This window comes from Sciurus carolinensis, chromosome 16 (assembly GCF_902686445.1).
Source record: "Sciurus carolinensis chromosome 16, mSciCar1.2, whole genome shotgun sequence".
Taxonomy (NCBI): domain Eukaryota; kingdom Metazoa; phylum Chordata; class Mammalia; order Rodentia; family Sciuridae; genus Sciurus; species Sciurus carolinensis.
Genome location: NC_062228.1, coordinates 5857666 through 5877430, shown reverse-complemented (window position 1 = coordinate 5877430; position 19765 = coordinate 5857666). Strand labels below are relative to the sequence as shown.

General features: G+C 52.3%; 1 protein-coding gene across 1 annotated transcript in view; it reads left to right on the top strand.

Annotated features, from left to right (window-relative positions):
- Cmip (c-Maf inducing protein) overlaps positions 1-19765 on the top strand; it is a 199469-nt gene that overhangs the window by 142997 nt on the left and 36707 nt on the right. The window contains exon 4 of the mRNA XM_047527816.1: positions 15147-15308. Coding sequence (XP_047383772.1) covers positions 15147-15308 — 162 coding nt within the window. The remainder of the gene's footprint in view (positions 1-15146; positions 15309-19765) is intronic.

Genomic DNA, 19765 nt, shown 5'->3' with positions numbered 1-19765 from the left:
ACTGGAGGCAGAGGCCAGAAGGCCCGACAAAGCCAGATTCCCCTGCTGGTGTGAGTGCCCCAGGGCCGCTAAGGCGGCACCCGTCAGAGCTCTAGGACGGGACCCTGCCCATCTTCCAGCTCTGGTGGCTCTAGATGTCCTTCTGTGGCTTGGTCCATTTAGGCTGCTGTAGCAAAATCAGAGACTGGCTAGCTTACAGGCAACAAAATTTACTTCTCCAGTTCCAGAGGCTGGAAGCCCAAGGTGAAGGCAGAGTCCATGCCTGGTGAGGGCCTGTGTCCTGTTCCCAGATGGCGATCTTCCCACTGTGTGCCCACACGATGGGAGGAGTGGTGCAGCTCTTGGGATCCCTTTGATAAGGACACTGATCCCATTCTTGAGGGCTCCACCTCATGACACTTCACACTGGGTCCCCTTCCGTCTTTTCTTTCTAGTGTTAGGAACCCCACTGAGGACCCACTTGGTGCGGGCAAGCTTTCCTGCCCCAGGTCAGCCTCCTGGGAAGGAAGAGGCACCTCCTATCCACAGGCCTCTGCCAGCTACTGAGAAGGAAGCTCAGGGGACCCCGGTTCAGGGCAGGGGCATGTGGCTGCATCCAGCTCTTGGATTCCTAGAAATGGTGTACACGCCTCTGGTGGGCAGAGTGTGCTTTGAGGGCCATGCCGTGCCTGCCATCCTGCTGCCAGCACCTGGCAGGTTTGCAGGGTAAGAGCCTCCCCTGGGTTTAAGGCTTCTTGAAGTCAGGAGAGCCCTTCTAGAGCACCGGGGCGCCAGGTTGGACCCACGCATGCAGCCCAGTCCCTTCAGGACCCGGGACCGAGACAGTCTTGAGCCAGCTCCTCTTTCCCCTCTTCCCTGTGGTCTCTGTGCCTGTAAAATAGGGGTTGCCCCTGCCGACCCTGGCACTGGGGATTGAACCCAAGGGCGCTTAACCACTGAGCCACATCCCCAACCTTTTTTATAGTTTATTTTGAGACAAGGTCTCTCTAAGTTCCTTAGGGCCTTGCTAAGTTGCTGAGTCTGGCTTAGAACTTGCAGTCCTCCTCCTCAGCCTCCCGAGTGGCTGGGATCATAGGCATGTGCCATCACACCTGGCCAGCCATCTAGAGATTCTAAACATGTTTTTTGTCTATTGTATTAAAATAAACATAATGTGATTTACCACTTTAGCCGTACTTGTGTGTACAATTCTTAATCACAGTCACATTTTTGTGTTACCATTACCACAGTCCATTTCTAGAACTTCTTTACCTTCCCACACTGAAGCTCACACCTGTGAAAAGACAGCGCCCATTCCCCCTCCCCCAGCCCCTGGCGGCTGCCATTCTGCTTTCTGTCCCCGTGAAGCTGACTGCTCCTGTCACCTTACATGAGTGAACTTGTACAGGAGCCGTCTGGTGTGAGCGACTCGGCTGCCTCAGCAAGGCTCATTCACGCTAGTGCTTCCTTTCTTTTTAAGGCTGAATGATACTCTGTCGCCCGTTGGCTCCACAGTGGTTTAGCTTTCGGTGTGGGTGGACGCGGGCTGCTTTCCCCTTTGGCTGTTGTGAACATATGTACAGATGGACTTGTAAGTATACCAGTGCCCAAAAAGTATCGATGCCTGGGTTCCACCCATCTGCAACACCTGTCTGATGGGCTCTGCCTGGGATTGGACTGTATTTAGATTTTGTTAAGCCCCGGGGACTGCGTGTGTCTTAAGGTTGAAAACCCTGGCAGGCTTGTTGGGGCTTGAACCCTGGCTGGTTTGTGGCAGCCTGAGTTGTTGGTGGCATGCCTGTGGCTGCTGGTGTGACAGAAAGCCCTGGGTTAGGGTCCTCCCCCACCATGCTTTGCCAAGGACCCTGTGTCAGTCCCCAACTGATGTCCTCGCCCGGGTTCTCCTGGAAGCTCTTCCTGCGGGCTCCTGGGTCCCCAGCTGGCTCCTGACATCACTACTGGTCAGGTGCCCAGGTGTACAGGCCTCCTGGTTGCACCTTCCCGAGGCAGCAAGGACCAGGGGCTTATGCAGGATGGGCAGGTGTTCGGGTGAATGCCACACTTTTACCCACCCCGGGAGCAAGGAGGGAAAGGGCATCAGCTTGCCACCAGGAAAGTAAAACCCAACAAAGCAGACCGAGGCTAAGCCAAGACCTGAGGCCTCCTCACCCACTCGCTTGGGCCCTGATGCCCACCCCATGGACTAAACGGAGTCACGTGAACAGCGGCAGCAGGGCACTGAGAAGCCGACCTCCGGGTCAGTGCTTGCTTGCTACCAGCCAGCTGGGTGGGTTTTCAGTGACCCAGGACAAATGGCCGTAAACTGGGTACCTTCAAACAGAAATATGTTCTTTTCCAGTTCTGGGACCAGAAGTCCAAAATCAGGGTTTGGGCAGGGGCCCCCTCCCTCTGGCTCGAGGGCGTTCTTCACCTCGCCTCCAGCTTCTGGGGGCCACACATCCTTGTCACTCCTGGGTCTGCCTGTCTTCGCATGACCTTCTCTTCTGAGTCTGCACAATGTTGTGTGCATGTGTGTGTCTCCACGTGGCCTTTCTACAAGGACACCAGGCAGATTTAAGACGTACTCTAATCCAGTGTGACCGCCCCTATACACAATCGCCTCTGTAGAAACCTGTTTCCAGACAAGACCACAGTCAGATCCCGGGGGTTAGCACTCAGGCTCTTTTGGGGAGGCCCAACAGAATCCACAGCAATAGCTGGGAGACCCTGGGGAAGGTTGCCATCCCTCCTTGCCCCAGTCTGCTCTGCATCGTGGGGCAGGATAGGCGTGTCCACCCCACAGAGGTGTGTGGATTACCACTCACCACGCACATGTCAGGAGCATCCGCCTTCCCGGAAAGCTCCTCGATGGACTGCCGAGGCCCACCCTGACCCCAGCGATTCCCGTGCAGGGACGACGGGTTAAAGGATTTGGCGCAGGCCTGCTGCCGCATAAGCACCAACTCGTTAGCTGTTACATGTGATGATTATCCTCCTCCCGCCCTGCCCTCCCTTTCACAAATGCCAAGAGCACCTGCCGTGCACCCCAAGTGGCTCCGGTCTCCACGCCAAACACTGAAGACACAGTTGAGGCATCATCCTGCCTCCAAGGGGCTCATCATTGAGTGAGAAAAGCAGCCACGTGCAATTTCTGTCGCATTCATACAGCATCAGTGTGGTGGTCAGCCTGCCCAGGTGCAGACCTGAGCTGCAGGAAGGACGTGGTGCCCAGCTGGGAGCCCGACACCAAAGCCAGGTCATCTCCTAGGTAACCAGCAGTTGCCCCAGAGCCTGCTGTTTCTGTGGCAACGGTAATGGCTGCAGCGAGGCTGCCTCTGGTGGGCTCTTAGGGGGTTGAGTGCCTCGCCTGTGTCCCTCATCCAAACAAATTGCCGCTCTCCCCGGGAGCCTGTGTTTCAGGCCACATGTCAGCTGGACACCCAACTGCAGCCAGGCTGCTCCTCCCCTGGGCAGCCAAGGAGGCGAGTGTGTGTGTGTGTGTGTTTGTGTGTGTGTGTGTGTGTGCGCGTGTGTGTGATGATTGGAAGTGGCAGCACGGGTAGGGCAGAGAAGGCGCCAGGTTCACACCACTCGGTGGCACCAGTATGCAAAGCTAGGCCGAGTGACTAACCCCTCAGCCTCCACTTTCTCAGCTGTCAAGTGGGGCTACTTATACAACTCAGTAAAGCACTGAGTGCTGACCTGGCCCATGGAGGGTCCTCCAGAAGGGGGCGCTCCTGTGCTCCGCTGTCACTTGCACGACAGTTGTTCCTAGACGTCATCACCGTAATTGGTGGCTTGCTAGAGTGATGGGGCTGTGCCTTGCCCTCCACACAGTAGGTGCCCTTTCACCATCCTGAACCCCCAGGTCCTGGAAGGACATCTGTCGGTGATTGGACCAACAGGCAACAGCGCAGTAACTGTGCTGTCTGAATCGTGGTCCCGGAAAGACCCACTAAACCCTGCGCTGCACCGTGGCAGAACCCGCAAGTGCAGGCAGTCCTGGTGGAGACCTGCTGTTATCGGCAAAAGGCAATGGCAGCATGCACGGCGCTGCTCGCCACACACAGGGCCGAAACGCCCAGATGCCCTTCCGCAGGGGAGCAGATGGTGGTGTGTGCACGTGGAGCGGCACAGTCATTAAAAGGAATGAAGTCCTGACACACACAGCAACGTGGACAAACCCGAAAGTGTCACGCCGAGTGGATACGCAGTCACAAGAGGCCACCTGCCATCATTCCATTCTTACAAGATGTCCAGAACAGGGACTCACGAAGACAGGAAGGAGACCGGTGGTTGTCAATTGCTGGCGGGAGTAGGGAATGCTGCTTAGGGGTACAGAGCTTCCTTTGGGGCAATGGCTATACGACACTGTGCGCACTTAATGTGCCTGAATTGAACTCTTTAAAATGATCAGTGGTTAATTTTGTGGTTATGTGAGTTTTACTTTAATAATGTGTGTATGTGGCATGTGTGTGTGGGCAGTGTGTGTGTGGTGTGTGTGTAGTTACCTCCACCTGGTGCCTTGCAGAGCTGGACTCCCCAGGCAGCCAGAGAAGTGGGCTCTCACAGGCGAAGTCCCTTGATTCCCAGAGGCAGTAGGAGCAAGGGAGGAATCCCAGCTGTAGAGAAAGGCAAGTAATATTCAGTCCACTCTCAGAACATTTATAGAACAGAAGGGCCTGGTCTGTAACAAAAAACAAGCAAATCATGCATTTACAATATTTATTTTAAAATGAGATCTGATGGTATTGATTTGTAGATGTGATATAATGTAGGTGTGAGGTGAACATCTTCTGATTACTTAAACCCCACAATTAGGTACATGCTTGCCCTCCAGTTCCCCAGTGTGACCATGTGTCTCACTGGAACTTGCAGATCCTGGGCAGTGCCGTCTCCTTCCCTAGGAAGCTGAGGCCAGAGCCGCAGGGTGATTTTACAAGCAGATTGCACAGGAGAGCAGGTGTCAAACAAAGTCTGAGAGCTGCGTGTGATCCTTGGCATCTCTCTCCAGAGATAAGCTAGTCTTGAATTAATGATGAAGACCTGGGGCCAGATGGGCAGTTTTGGGGGTACATGGGGAACAGTCACAGGTCTTTGTTATCTTTGAAGTCAAAACAATGGTCTGATTCCAAAAGGATTTAAGGGAAGCCATTCTGGAGTTGTAAAGAGAAGGCTAGCACAAAGCAAATTGGCAAATACGAAATTCCTGCATCTTATCAGATTGTAATGAAATGAAATTAGAAATCAAAACCAAAAAACTCTACAGAAACCATACAAACACATAGAAATTGAACAACATGCTTTTGAGTGGTGAATGGGTGATAGAAGAAATCACGGGAGAAATTTTAAAAATTCTTAACCTCAAGTAAGAATAGTGATACACCATACCATAACCTCGGAGCTCCATGAAGCAGTTCTAGAAGAAAAGTGTGTAGCTAAGGGCCTCCATGAGAAAAATCAGATCCCCAGTAAACGACCTACCAGTAGAAGGAAGGAAGTCCTTAAAATCAGAGCCAAAATCAAGGGACTTTAGAGTAAAAAAACAATTCAAAGGATCAGTGAAACAAAGAGTTGGTTGTTTAAAAAAATAAATAAGAATGAAGAATCCTTACCCAAACTAACCAAAAGAATGAAGAGAGAAGACTCAAATTAATAAAATTAGAAATAATAAAAGAGAAATAATCACAGACTTCACAGAAACCAGCAGATCACTAGGGACTATTTTGAAAACTTATACTCCAATTAGACAACTTGGAAGAAATGGATACATTTCTAGACAAATGATACCTGTGAAAATTGAATCAAGAGGATATAGAAAACCTAAACAGACCAAAAACTTGTAATAAGATAGAAGCAGTAATAAAAAGCCTTCCAACAAAGAAAAGCCATGACCAGATGAATTCTTAGCTCAAATCTACAAGACTTTGAAAGAAGAAATAATGCCAGTGTTCCTCAAATTATTCCATAAAATATAAAGGCATCCACTTCCAGATTCATTCTATGGAGCCAGTATCACACTCATACTAGATAAGGACACATCAAGGAAAGAAAATTACAAAACAATATCCCTGGTGAACTTCCATGCAAAAATACTTAATAAATATTAGCTATTGTGTTCACCAACATATTGTGTATCATGACCAAGTTGGTTTTATGCTGGAGATGCAGGGATGGTTTAATATATGCAAACCAACAAATGCAATTCATCACATAAATAGAAATAAGGACAAAAAAAATCACTTAGTCACCTCAGTAGATACAGAGAAGGCCTTCAACCAAACTCAGCATGCATTCATGATAAAAACACAGAAGACACTAGGGATAGATGGAACCTACCTCAACATAGTAAAGGCTGTGTATGAAAAACCCAAAGCCAACAAGTGGGTGGGAGTGAACTGAAAGCATTTCTTCTAAAATATGGGACAAGTATATCCACTCACCATTCCTAATTAATATAGTGCTAGAAATCCTAGTCAGAGCAATTCAGCAAGAGAAGGAAATAAAGGGGATAAAACTTGGGAAGGAAGAAGACAGATTATCAGTGTTTGCAGATTAGATGAGCATATACTTAGAAGAGTCAGAAAACTCTACCAAAAGACTGCTAGAGCTAATAAAGAAATTCAGCAAAGTAGCAGGTTACAAAATCAACATACAAAAATCAATAGCTTTCCTATATCCTAACAACGAACCTACTAAGAAATCAGGAAACAGTTTCATTCACAATAGCCTCACGGAAAAAAAAAAAAAAAAAAAACAAAACTAGGAATAAATCTAACCAAAGAAGTGAAAGACCTCTACGATGAAAACTATAGAACATTGAAGAAAGAAATTAAAGAAGATCTCAAAAGATGGAAAGACCTTCCATGTTCACAGACAGGCAGAATTAATATTGTTAAAATGGCCATACTATCAAATGCAATGCACAGATTCAGTGCTATCCTCATCAAAAGACCAATGACATTCTTCACAGAACTAGAAAAAACAATCCTAAAATTCATTTGAAAGAAGAAAAGATCCAAAGTAGCCACAGCGGTTCTAAGCCAAAAGAGCAGTGCTGGAAGCATCCCAATGCCTGACCTCAGTTATACTACAGAGCTGTAGTAACAAAAACCACACGGTGCTGGCATAAAAACAGACAAAGAGAAGATAGACAGACCCACACAGGTACAGTCATCTAATTCTTGCCAAAAGCACCAGAAACATACACTGGAGAAAAGACACTCTTTTTAACAAATGGTGCTGGGACAACACCTGTAGAAGAGTAAAGCTAGACCCTTCTCTCTCACCCTGAACAAAAATCAACCCCAAGTGGATCACAGGCCTAGGAATTAGACCAGAAAGTATGCAACTGCTAAAGAAAACACAGGGTCAACACTCCAGCTTTTAGACCCGGGCAACAGCTTTCTCAGTAGGACATTGAGAGCTCAGGAAATGATGCCAAGAGTTAATAAATGGAACAGCATCAAATTAAAAAGCTTCTCCACAGCAAAGGAAACAACTAGGAATTGCAGAGAGCCTATAGAATGGGGGAGAATCTTTGCTAGATACTCTTTGGACAGAGGATTAATATCTAAAATATACAAAGAACTCAAAAAACTTAAAAAGCAAGTAACCCATTTAATAAATGGGCAAATGGGATGAAACAGATACTTCTCAAAAGAAGAAATACAAATGGCCAATAAACATTAAAAAAACTTTCAACATCATTAACAATTAATGTAAATCAAAACTACACCAAAATCTCATTTCACACCAGTCAGAATGACCATCATCAAGAATACAAATAATAAATGCTGGAGAGGATGTGGAGAAAAAGAAACATTTTTATACTGTTGGTGGGACTGCAAATTGGTACAACCACTATGGAAATCAGCATGAAGTTTCCTCAAAAGACCGTGTGCCCCAGCTGTGCCACTCCTTGGTATTTTTCCTGAAGAATTCAAGGTATCTTGCTACAGTGAGACATGCATACCGGTGTTTATAGCATCACAAATTACAATAGCCAAACTATGGAACCAGCCTAGGTCTATCAACAGGTGAATGGATAAAGAAAATGTGGTATGTATACACAGTGGAGTTGTATTCAGCCATAAAGAAAAATGAAATTATGGCATTTGAATGGAACTCGAGACAGTCATGTTAAGTGAAATAAACCAAACCCAAAAGGCCATATGTGGAAGCAAGAGAGAAAAAAAGAAAAAAAAGGTGGGGGTTGGCGCTCATGAAAATCAAAGGAGATCAGTAGAGGAAAGGGACCAAGGGTGGGAGGTGGCAGGGAGAGAGGAAGTGCTGGGAGTGATGTTGCCAAATTATAGTTACCTGGTGACGTGTAGGGAAATGTAAGAGCTCCCATCAGTGTGCACAACTATAGCCACCAGTAAGATATGTGGGGGGGTGACAAGAACAGGATGCACCTGTGAGCCACTGGCCTGACATGCCGGCACTCATGGCACTAACCAACCAGTCATCTCCCTGGGTGTGCAAGGCACATTCGAGGGTACCAAACCTTGGCAGACCTTGGGGGAGACGTCTGAGGCTGGGGTCCCCACCTGAGGGGGTGGGCAGGGACCATGTGCTCAAGCACACAGTAGCCATGGGGAGAAGCAGGCAAGTGTATTTGGGCCCCTGGGACATGGTGACAGAGGGGACCCAAAGACTTTGGAACATGTTGCATGGTGAGGTGTATGCCACTCACATAGACTAGACACCTTGTGTCTTCACAGGGTTGGAATTTATTGAATAAGGAGAAATTCACAAGCTACCAGCAGCTCTCCCATCAGCAGCAATCCACCGAGTATTGGTGGGTCATTTAATGGCCGCAAGGCAGGCAGTCATGGGTTCTTTTGTTCCAGTCTTAATTACTTTTGCCTGGGACACTCAGTTGACACACCCTACTCCACACGGTAATATACGTGGCCAGGTGAGATAACCACCAATGAGGACTCCACCAGGAAGCAGAGCTGTCAGGGTGAGGGACTTAGGCCAGGTGGGGCCGGGAGACTGAGCTGAGCTGAGCTGAGCTGAACCACTGCAGAGCCAGAGTTCACGGCTGCCAGCCTTAAGCTGCATTTGCCCTAAGGTCTAATGAGGGTTGGTGGGTGCCACCATCACCGGTCCTGGGGGCTTCTCCTTCTGTAGGTCTTGAGGGGGTTACCACTTGTGGGATTGAGAAGCTTGTGGCCCTGGTTTCTCTGTTAGGGATCTGATCTCCTGCATTCCTGTACTTGGGGCTTAATTTGGTAAGTTCACAGGTGGTCAATGTTTATTAGCATGGTTAACTTACCATTTATGCCAAGCTGTGGTTGTACTGAGCAGATAGTGGTTGTTTACTTGTATAAACAAGGTGTAGATTCATTTTACCTTGGCACTTGGACTCAAAAGGGAGTAAACTGCTGCTTTATGAAACAGAGGAACTCAGGGCTGGCCTAGCCTGTCCTGAAGTGCTCTCTGTGTCATCCAGCATGGTGACCTCTAGCCACTGCAGTGTGACTCGTGTGGCCATGGCACTGGATTTAGTTTCCGTTGATTCTAATGAAGTTCACTGGTAGCAGCCACTGGGGCCAGTGGCTTTCTGGCTGGAGCTGTGCCCTAGGACCTGCATTGGAGAGACAAAGCCAGTCCACGCCTCCGGCCTGCTCCTGCCGGTGGGGTGCTCCTCCCACCCGCAGCCCCTGGGAGCATCCGTGTGGCGTCCTCTCCCCGACAGTGGTGGGAGCATGCGTGCTTGTGTGCGTGCGAGCCTCAGAGGCTGCATCGAGCAGCAGAATAGCAGCTCCATCCTCGCGAGGCCTGCTTCCAGCACATTCTGAGCCACGCCTCTCCTGGCGAGGGGCACATTCCTGTTGACAGCTTGTCTCCCAAGGAAAAACCCACAAGCTCTGCTTTCCCAGGCCTGAGAATTCCAGAGTCTGCCTGCTTCTGCCGCCGGAGCGGTTACCAGAGAGATGGCGGGTGTTGCCCAGGTAACGTCCCTTCCCTGACAAGCAGAGAGGGTGAGGGCAGCGATGGAGTGGCTGGCTCTGCCGGGGAAGCAGGAGGCGCTCCCTGCTGACTGTTTGTCGTTAGCTGGTGGGACTGAGTCACAGACTCTGGGAGCCTCCCGTTCTGGACCGCTCACTCCCAGGACTTGGTAGGTGTGACAGTAATTAGTTGCTATTTATCCAGGAAGTGGGCTGTTTTAAATATACCTATGTTGCAGGGATAATCATGGGAAATCTTTGACAGTAGTTACTCTTTTCCAGCTCTGCAGATGAAGAAACTAAGGTGCGAGTAACAGGCTGTAAGTTTCATGAGCACCAGGGCCTGTCTGCTGTGCTCGCCCAGGGATCCTTAGTATTTGACACAGTGCTTGGCCTATCCTAATGAACAGTTCCAAATAGTCTTTTGGGTGATTGGATGGAAGATAGGTGGGTGGGCATGTGGGGAGATCTGTGGATGAATGGATGGTGAGTGGATAGATGAGTGACTGATAGACTGGTGGATGGAGTAAAGCACAGACGAGCCAGAGTCTGCTTCAGATCCTGTACTCTTAACACCAGACCTGCTGCCCTTTGCTTTGCCTGATGATCTCTACACCCTAAGATGTCATTTTAAAAAAATAGCTTAATGGAGGTACAATTGACCACCATTGTAAATGTGGAGTTGGCGGTGTTAGTGCATCTCAAGTCCTGCCCTTACTGCACCCGAGTTCCATCCCAGCGAGGCCCTGAGCTCATTTGCCTTTATTCCCTGTTGCCATTCCTCGACCCTGGACAACGACTGGGCTGCTCTCTGCCTACGAATTTGCTTTTCCTAGACATTCTCTAAAAAGGAATCATGCAGTATGTCTTTTGTGTCTGACTGCTTCCGCTAGGCGTGATGGGTGGGGCTCGCCCACGGTGCGGCATTCTGGTGTCGTGGGTGCTGAGCTGTCTGTTTTGTTTACCTGTTCGACCCTTGACGGGTGTGGGAGTAGTTTCGTGTGCAGGTCTTTGTTCTCTTGGACAGATTCCCTGAACAGAACGGCTGGGCCACATGGAAGCGCGTGTGCAGCGTTTTAAGAAGCTGTCAGACTGCACCCGTTTACCTTCCCTCCAGCAGAGCACAGGGCCCGGTTTCTCCCATCCTCGCCAACACTTGCTGTTATCTTTCTGACTGCAGCTGTGCTGGCAGGGGCGAGATGGCGTGTCTTCATGTTTTAGCTTGCCTCTCCCTGATGGCTGATGGCCTTGTGCATCTTTTTTTCATACTTACTCGTAGGCAGGGGTTTGACTTTGTGAGCCAGAACTGGGCAGACTTTTTCTATAAAGGTCCATATAGCACATAAGTTTGGACTTTGTGGGCCACATTCAATTTCTGTTGCATATTCTTTGGGTTTTTATTTTTTATGTCAAAACCCTTAAAAAACATAAGACCATCTGTCCTCATGTGACAACAGGCAGGGCCTGGGCTGAGCCCGCGTGCCGTACTTTGTCAACCCTACTTAAGTCCGCTCCCTCCTACGTCACACCTGTCGCGTGCCCAGCCGCAAGGCTGTTCCAAGGCCCCTGTCCACCCAACCTCCCAGCTCAAAGGGATCCGGTGTCTGTGGGGGCCACACCGGACAACTACAAGGCTACCCACCCCTTTTGGCAGAGAGGGATGGGGGAGGACCATGTTGCCAAGCCGAGGGCATGACTCATTGCCTGGTGAGCTCATCAGAGTTCCCGGGATGAGATATGCTAATCTGTCACCTGAGGAGTGGCAGGGCCCTGTGGCCCTGGACAGGCTGCACGTGCCAGGGCTCAGGGCCTCTTTTGGAACAGCAGCCTGCTCTCACTCACGGTGCAGCCTCTGCCTGCTGTTCCCACAGCCCATCCCTGGCTCCTCCTCCCTCTGGTCATCTGGCATCAGCTTTCAGAGCCTCATGGGGTTGTTCTTGGCCCTCACCCGCTTCCACCCACCATTCTGGATGCCTTCTTCAGTGTCTCTTAGAGAATCCATCCCACCTCTCCACCCCTCTTCACTGTCTCTGACCAGCATGATGGAAAGAACAAGAGCTTTGGAGTTGGCCAGAGCCCGTTTTGGCCTCTTGAATTGTCTCCTCCTGGCTGTTTAACCTTGTGCAAGTCACTTCCCCTCCCCAGACCATGACGGTCTCATAAATCAAGGATGCTGGTGGTCCTACAGCAAAAGCTGAGGCCTTACCCCTAGCTGCCCGTGCTAGCTGCAGGCTACTCACTGTGGACAGCTTGGTTCTGCACAACCACGTGGGTCAGTGGCTCTGGGACTGTGTTGACCTGGACACAGGCAGCAAGAACCCTGGAGAATAAAGGGGGTCAGTGGACAAATGCCCTGCTCCCCATATCTCAGATGGTTTACTCCAAGGCAGATCTGTGCTGAGTGCCCAGCAGCGGGTGACATTGACAGTCCCCCATGATATCAGGCTGGAGGACGCCCTGTTTATTGACTGTCTTCTCTTCCCCATCTCCTTTCCCACTCACCCATTGGTGTTTCCTATAACTTCACGAGTCATAAACCATTTGTGCTCCAGTCTCTTGCTTTAGGGTCACTCCCAGGGGTTTAACCTATGGCCAGGCCCTGGCTCATAGGGTTATAGTGAGAACTGAATGAGACAGTGCTTGTCAACCTAGCACAGTGCTGGGCACATGGTACCAGCTCACCACTGTGCCTGACTGGGAGTGCTGCCCCTGAAGCCAGGGCTCAGACACCAACAGAGCCAGAGAGCTGTCGTCCTCCCTGCTCTGCGGAGGCCCCCAGTGAGTGTTGAGGCTGCGTCTCTGACAACGGGGCTGTTCCCTGAAGCCACGCTGGTGCAGGTATTGTGCAGGCATGCTTTGCCTTAGACTGGTGGCCTCTGTGGCTCTGTCTGTGGAATGCAGGAGGCTGCAGTGACAGCTGCCAGCCCCATGGGTTGGCCGTACTCTGCAGATCATAATGATCGTTGACTGGAGGGATGCTCACCTGACGTTACAACGGCATTTCTGGCTTGTAGGATTGTGGAGGCCTTTTCGAGTCTCCCCTCCTCCTTCGTGCTTTTCAGTATGTTAAATTTTTTTTTTTTTTAATGAACATGCATCACGTTCACAGAAAAAAAGAATGAAGTCATTATTTTTTCAGAAATAAGTCACAGCTGATCAGAAGAGAGGGCTCTGAGAACTCAGACCATGCTTGGATCTAGAACTTCCTGTGGGAAGACTCAGGTCCAGATCAGCGTGGTTTTCTTTGGGTTCCTAACATAGGGTGAATTTTTGTAATCCTTTCATGGTCATTTAAAAATTAAGCAGATCTCTGGGTATAAACTAAAACCACAGGCTCCGGGCTCAGGGGCCACCACCTCCTGGAATGGGCTGGGTGTGCATTGGGAAGCGTCCACTCTGTGGTAGAGGTGGGTGCTTCCTCTTCTGCCTGCAGAGGCCTGGACAGGCACCGCCACGCTCTGCTCCCCACGCCGGAGCAGGGCAGCTTCAGCCGCTGGTAACTGGGAAGGCTGCTGGTTACGGTTCCAGAGAAGCCTCGGTAGACCAGACGTGTCTTGCCTTTAAAGTAATGGAGTTCGACAAATGCTCGGTGTGCCTGTCCTCACTCTTGGCAGTGTGTTTACAAGCCACTGAAGGCGCCCCCAGCAGAACTTGCTGTGCGCTCTGACAGTCCCCCAACCCGAGCTCTGTAACTGTTCCTGACTTCCCCACCCCCACTGATGCGCACGCTGTCTTCCCTCCCCTGTTGGCCCCGGGGCCTCTTTCCAAGTCCTGATGCAGAATGGGGGAGTGGGCAAGGCACAGTGAGGCCAGGAGGGTGGACAAGGAGAGCGAGCAGGCAGGTGGACAGGTGGAAGAACAAGAAGGAGGGAGAAGGGGGAGCTGTGAGCAAGATCAGTGAGATGAGGGTGAGAGTAAACACACCTGGTGCCAGTCTGTGTGGGTGATGGTGGCGATGGGCATGACAAGCGAGCCAGGGGCCCCAGAGAAGCATGGGGTGTGAAAACACAGAAGGAAAACAGCACCTTTATTGCTGTAGGTTGTATGCTTCACGGCCTTGAGGTTTTCAGGGATGAGTCAGGTATCAGAGCTCTTCCCGTAGGGGCTGGCCCTTCTGCCTGGACTGTACTTCTGAGTTATCTCCAAGGAATGGACCACATGGGTGCAGGGTTTATACGGGTTCCACACCGAGAGGCATCTTTGCCTAGTTTACAGAAGGGGCCTCTGTTCCAGCACGATGGCCCACCCCCACGACCATTCCAAGTGATGTGGAGTATGTTCCCAATACTTCCTTGTTGGCACTGGGTCCTCAGACCCTGGTGGCCTGCTAGCTTCTGTCTGAGCCTCTGCGATCAGTGGGAGACCCTCCCTTCTTCTTCTCGTTTCCCTCATTCAGACTTTGTCTCAGAGATTGTGACAGGTGGCCCCAGCTGGTTGCTGGCTCGGTAACACTAAAATTAGGATTTCCCCAAGGGGTGGCACACTTCATGAAGGAGTGCATCCACTCAGACTCCCAGGCAGGCGGGCCGTGGGGCAGGCAGCCGTGGAGACAGCACTCGGCTGGGACCTCCGCCACAGATGCCTTTCCATGATGTCAGAGAGGCGGAACCGACTGCCTCAGAGGCAGAGCAGCCCCCGCCCCAGCCAGCCTGGCCTTGGGAGCTGGTGCCAGCGGAGGTGAGGCTGCTCCCATCTCCTCTCCAGCCAGGTAGTGCTCAACCTCAGGACTGCCGGCGTCTTCTGGGCTCAGCCCCCGCCTGACTGGGCTCGAAGTCCTGGCCCTTATCCCAGCTGTCCTGTTCTGTAGCCGAACACCACTCTCCAAGGACCCCTCCTAGGATCTGCAGAAGCAGTGCCTTTACCTCAGAGAAAGCCCCTTTGTGGGCTGTGAAAGTTTCCACCCTTCCTGCACTGGGATCCTGGGGGCGAGTTCGCTAGAAGATGGGATCTGAAAGAGATATCGTTTGCTGCTTTTTATTTTTTTAAGTCGTGTGGGAACAGTGTGGGGATGCCTGTCCAGTGTTGGAGCTGACTGTCTGCAGGCGCACCTGGTCTTGGGCGAAGCTGGTCCTTTCTTCAGGTGTCCCCTCCTCTTGGGGAGGGTGGTCCCTCCCGAGGGCCTTTGCACACTCTAATGCGTGGGACTCTTTGATCAACCCTTGTTGAATCAGTGATGTGCCTTGTCTCTTTCTCTCTCCCTCCCAGAAAAAGATTTACAAATACAAGAAAGTCCTGAGTAACCCAAGCCGCTGGGAAGTTGTCTTGAAGGAGATTCGGACGCTGGTGGACATGGCCCTCACATCCCCCCTGCAGGATGACTCCATCAACCAAGCCCCACTGGAAATCGTCTCAAAACTGCTCTCAGAAGTAAGATGTCCCCAGGCTTGATTCTTGCACCCCTGTCCCCTTGTAAGTCATTTGCCTTCACCTCCACTGAGCGCCAGCCCCGTCCCAAAAGCAGAGGCTCACAGCTCCTTCCAGGCGCATCCTCTCTGTTGCAGAGGGAGTGAGCGTCTCCCACCCTGGGGTACGGGTGCTGGTCCAGCTGCTTCCACCCACGGACTGTAGAAGGGAGGGGGGAAGAGATGCCCCACCAAGCCCCCAGAGCATACTCAGAGCCTGGGCTGGTGGCAGTGACAGCTGCAGCAGCAGGGTCCCCCAGGTTCCAGGTGCTGACTCTGGAAATCTGGTCATTCCTGAGGGTGACGCACCTGTGACCCCGGATCACCCTCTGACCTGTGTCTGCTTTCCATCCTGTCACCCCCTGCAGCCTCCCGAAAGGCTTCCTTTAGCTCACTAAAGGGTTAAAAAACAGGTTTTGCAACACGAGAGTTTCCAGGTTTCTCTTAAAAACAATCAGGATATCAGCTGCAGTTTCCCACTGTCTGATCATTCGACAGCCTGGCCCCGCCCCCGGCAGCCCCTCTCTTGGAGTGTGTGTGCCTGCCAGGCTCTGTTCTGTGCCTGGCCTAAAGTCGAGCCCCTAGGCTCCCGAGCCTGTGTCCCCGCCGGGAGACAGCAGTGAGCGATCCCACTCAGTCCTGCTGGAGGTCAGGTGGGAGCACGGGAGCAGGTGCTGTGCTGAGCTTACCAACATCAGCGTGTCTCCCGCTGACCTTCCTGGCCCCTGGGCACGCTGCAGTTGATGACCCCAGATGAACGAGTCACAGCCAGCAGAGGGGTCCCTCCTCCCTGCTCCCTTTCCTGGGTCACTGCTGCGAGCTCCCTACGAGTGCCCTCTGCCCTGTTGCCCGCTCTGTCGGCCCAGGCTGCTGCCCCTCGGTCCAGGAACCTCTGCAGTGCTGATGGAGGGTCCCTCACTGGGAGGAGGTGGGCTGAGAGGTAGACGGTGGGTAGCAGCGACGGCGCAGGTGGAGGGCACAGCTGTGTCCTCAAGTGAGGGACAGCTTTGCTCTGCCAAAGGGGAAAGTCAGGCTCTGACATGAATTGCTGCCGAGGTCTTGATTCCCAGACCGCGTGCCCCGTGCCAGCCTTGCACTCGGGCTTCTCCAGGGAGGGCCGGCGGCTCCCCTTTCACGAGCCAGGCCGAGCCCGCGGCCACACCCAGCTTCTCTCACGGCACTCACCTGCTCCCTGAGCGCGGCCTGCTGCCTTCACAGCGAGGACACAGGCCAGGGCACTGAGCGCCCTGCTCAGCCCTGTGGTGGAGGCTGCCTGGCTCTGACTTGGAGGCCACGTGGAGCAAGCTGGGCCGTGACGCCACTGTCAGATGAGGTCAGGTAGGCACGTCGCCAGGATGGGAGAGGGCAGCAGGCCCTCAGCATTACCGCCTTACCGCCAGGCCCGCAGCATGTCTAGCCCATCTTAGGCGAGTTCCCAGCAGCCGCGTACCTGTTGGCCTTCGCCGCCTTTGGGGCTGTAGTTTATTTACTTGTTTTATTTTTCGTGGCACTGGGCTTGAACCCAGGGTGCTCTACTGCTGAGCTACATCCCCATTCCTTTTATTATTCTGAGACAGGCTCTTGCTCAGTTGGCTTGAACTTTTGGTCCTCCTACCTCAGCCTCTGGTGTGACTGGGATCACAGGTGTGGCCACTGTGGCCAGCTCCTCTTGGGCTTTAAAGCAAGGCTTTCTGAGTGCTGACCCCCCAAGAGGAGGGACAAGGATATTTAAAAGAAACAAAGTGGAAGAAGCTTCCATGTGCTGTGCTCCTACTGTGTGTCAGGCCAGGGGTCAGTGTTAGCCCGTGGTGAGCGGTAGAGCTGGCATTCCCATCTGGGCAGACGGGCTCAGCATCCCTTCCTAGAAGGCTCAGCGTCTCTCCGAGAGGCGTTAACACAGTGTTGGGCGTACAGTCGATGGTTCACTTTGACAGAGCCTCAGACTTGCCAGAGTCTTCCAGGGCCCTGCACGCGAGTGTTACAGTGCACAGAGGAGTTAGCCACCTCTCCTCAGTGTGGCTCACTCAGCTAGGTGGCTGGCTACATCCTCCCCAGGTTGGCCTGATCGCAAGAATCACACTCTGGCATGGAAATGTCACATAGACCTGGACTGGGGAGACGTGACTGCACAGGAGAGTGGTTAGGCCGCGAGCTGTGGAGTCAGGAGAGCTGGTCCCACCCCAGCAGTAGCCTGGTGGCCTTGGACGCCTAGGCCTCTCCCTGCCCAGGATTTCACCTGTGAGCTGGGGCTGAGACAGATATCCACGTCACAGAATTCAGGATCCAGTACACATAAAACCCTGGGGCCAAGCCCGATGGCCAGGGTGCCTTTGAGCAGGGGTCACGTTTTCAGTGTCCTGTGAGTTGGCTGTGATCTGGACTCAGTGCACATCTCAGCCAGGTGTCCAGACAGGGTGACGGGTTACAGTGCATGGGGCTGCATCCTGCCTCTGTGCTCCTCACTCAGGCTGTTCTTAGGCCTCCTTCAGAGATGCTCCGGGCACTGCCACACTGGCCAGGAGATGGAAGGATCTGGAGGGGGAGGCGCTGTGAGGTGACAGGCATTTCTGAGCAAGAATTTTTCATCCACCAGCAAAGAAAGCCAGGCGTCCCCAGCCTCCCTGGCCTCTGTTGACAATGTGGAGTGACCACTGTGCTTGGGATCCAGTGTGGTGGCTTCAGTGAGCACTCTTCCCCAGGGGGGCCTGGAGGAGGGAATTTTCCCTGCAGGATGACTGGGATGAGGGGTTGGCATCCAGGGTCACCGAAGACTTCGGAGAGGTCTGAGGGTGCCCTTGGAGCTCAGCCCGGGATGGGTGACTGAAAATGAGGCTTGGCAGTGAGGACAGACAGGTTCCTCTCCCGTCACTGTTACCTGAGCACTGTGCAGGCGAGCACCCCTGCAAGCCCTGGGTAGCTCCCCAGTCTGGGGGGTAGCAAGAGCCTGGCCTGCTAACGCAAGATGAGTGGGCAGAGCAGAGCAGAACTCTCACACAGCCCGGGAGGAGGCAAGCTCATCCCAGGACAGATAGCCGGGCGTTTGTTATACCACAAAAGGCCACCCAGACTCCACTGATGTCCACAAAAGCAGGAAAAGGTGTTCGAACCCAAAAAGCCTCCGTACGTGTGTTCCCAGACTCCTGGTATCACAGGTCAGCACTCCCTGGAGTCGGGGCGTCTCGACCCTGGGGTCGGGCCTCCCTCGTGTCCGAGGCCGCAGCTTCCTGGGCAGAAGCAGCACTCCCTGCTGCGGGCTCTCCTTTGCCTTGGGCGGTGGGAGCCCGGACAGAGCCCGGCATCCCTTAAACCTCTGGCACGCCAGGGCCGTCCATCTCGCCAGCACTGCTCAGGTGAGGAGTTGCTTCCTGAGCGGCAGACCGGGCTCTGCTAGCAAATACGGAGGGACATCAGGGAGGCCGCTGAACAGCAGAGCAGACTCAGCACAGGACACACCACAAAACCTTGCCAAAAAGAAATAGGGGCTGCTTTGAGTTTTCACCCTTTCTTGCTTCACACACTAAGGATGTCAGTTATAGACACGAGCATTTCTCAGATGCCAGATCAGGAGGACAAAACTAAGATCACAGCAAGTTTAATCCTTTCAACCTGATTTTACTTTTGAAAGTCAATTGGTAGAATTTGAACTTAGCTAAGACATCTTGGGCACACGCATGGCACACCAGTGTTTCTCGGGAACCGAGTCTGAGAACTACTGAAATAATGTATATTGCTGGGTGCCGTGGCGCACACCTGAAACCACAGTGGCTTGGGAGCCCGAGGCAGGAAGATTGGAAGTTCAAAGCCAGCCTCAGCAGATTAGCGAAGCTCTAAGCAACTTTAGCCAGACCCTGTCTTAAAAAAGGGCTAGGGAGGGGCTGGGGATATAGCTCAGTTGGTAGAGTCCTGATCTCACAAAAAAGGGCTGGGGATATAGTTAATTGGTTAACTACTGGGTTTACTACTTCATATAAAATAAAAATAATGATATTGCTCTGAAAGACTAACTGGTACTGAACTGAGACTTAAAAAGTCTGCTTCTCCACGTGTCCCGAGCCTGCCTTCCAACTTCTAGGAAGTGTCACTACCACAAGCACCCTGCCCTCTCAGGGCAGCCTCGGGGGGTGTGCTCAGCAGGATCCCCACTCACCCGAGTGGAAACGGAGTCTCCCTGAGACGTTGCCCGCCACCAGGTCACGTGGCCATGACAAGGACTCAGTCCTCGGGTGCATCCTCCCTGGGTTTTTCCCACTTTCCAGCCCCACCATGGAAGGTGTTCTGAGCTGTTGAATTACGGAGGGACACTGGGCGGGGCTGTAGCTCAGCGGCCATGTGCCAGGCCCTGGGTTCTAGCCCCAGCCCCACAAAACAAAAGGAAGAACAAGTGACAACACTCTGGAAGGGCTTGAGGCGCTGGACCTTTGA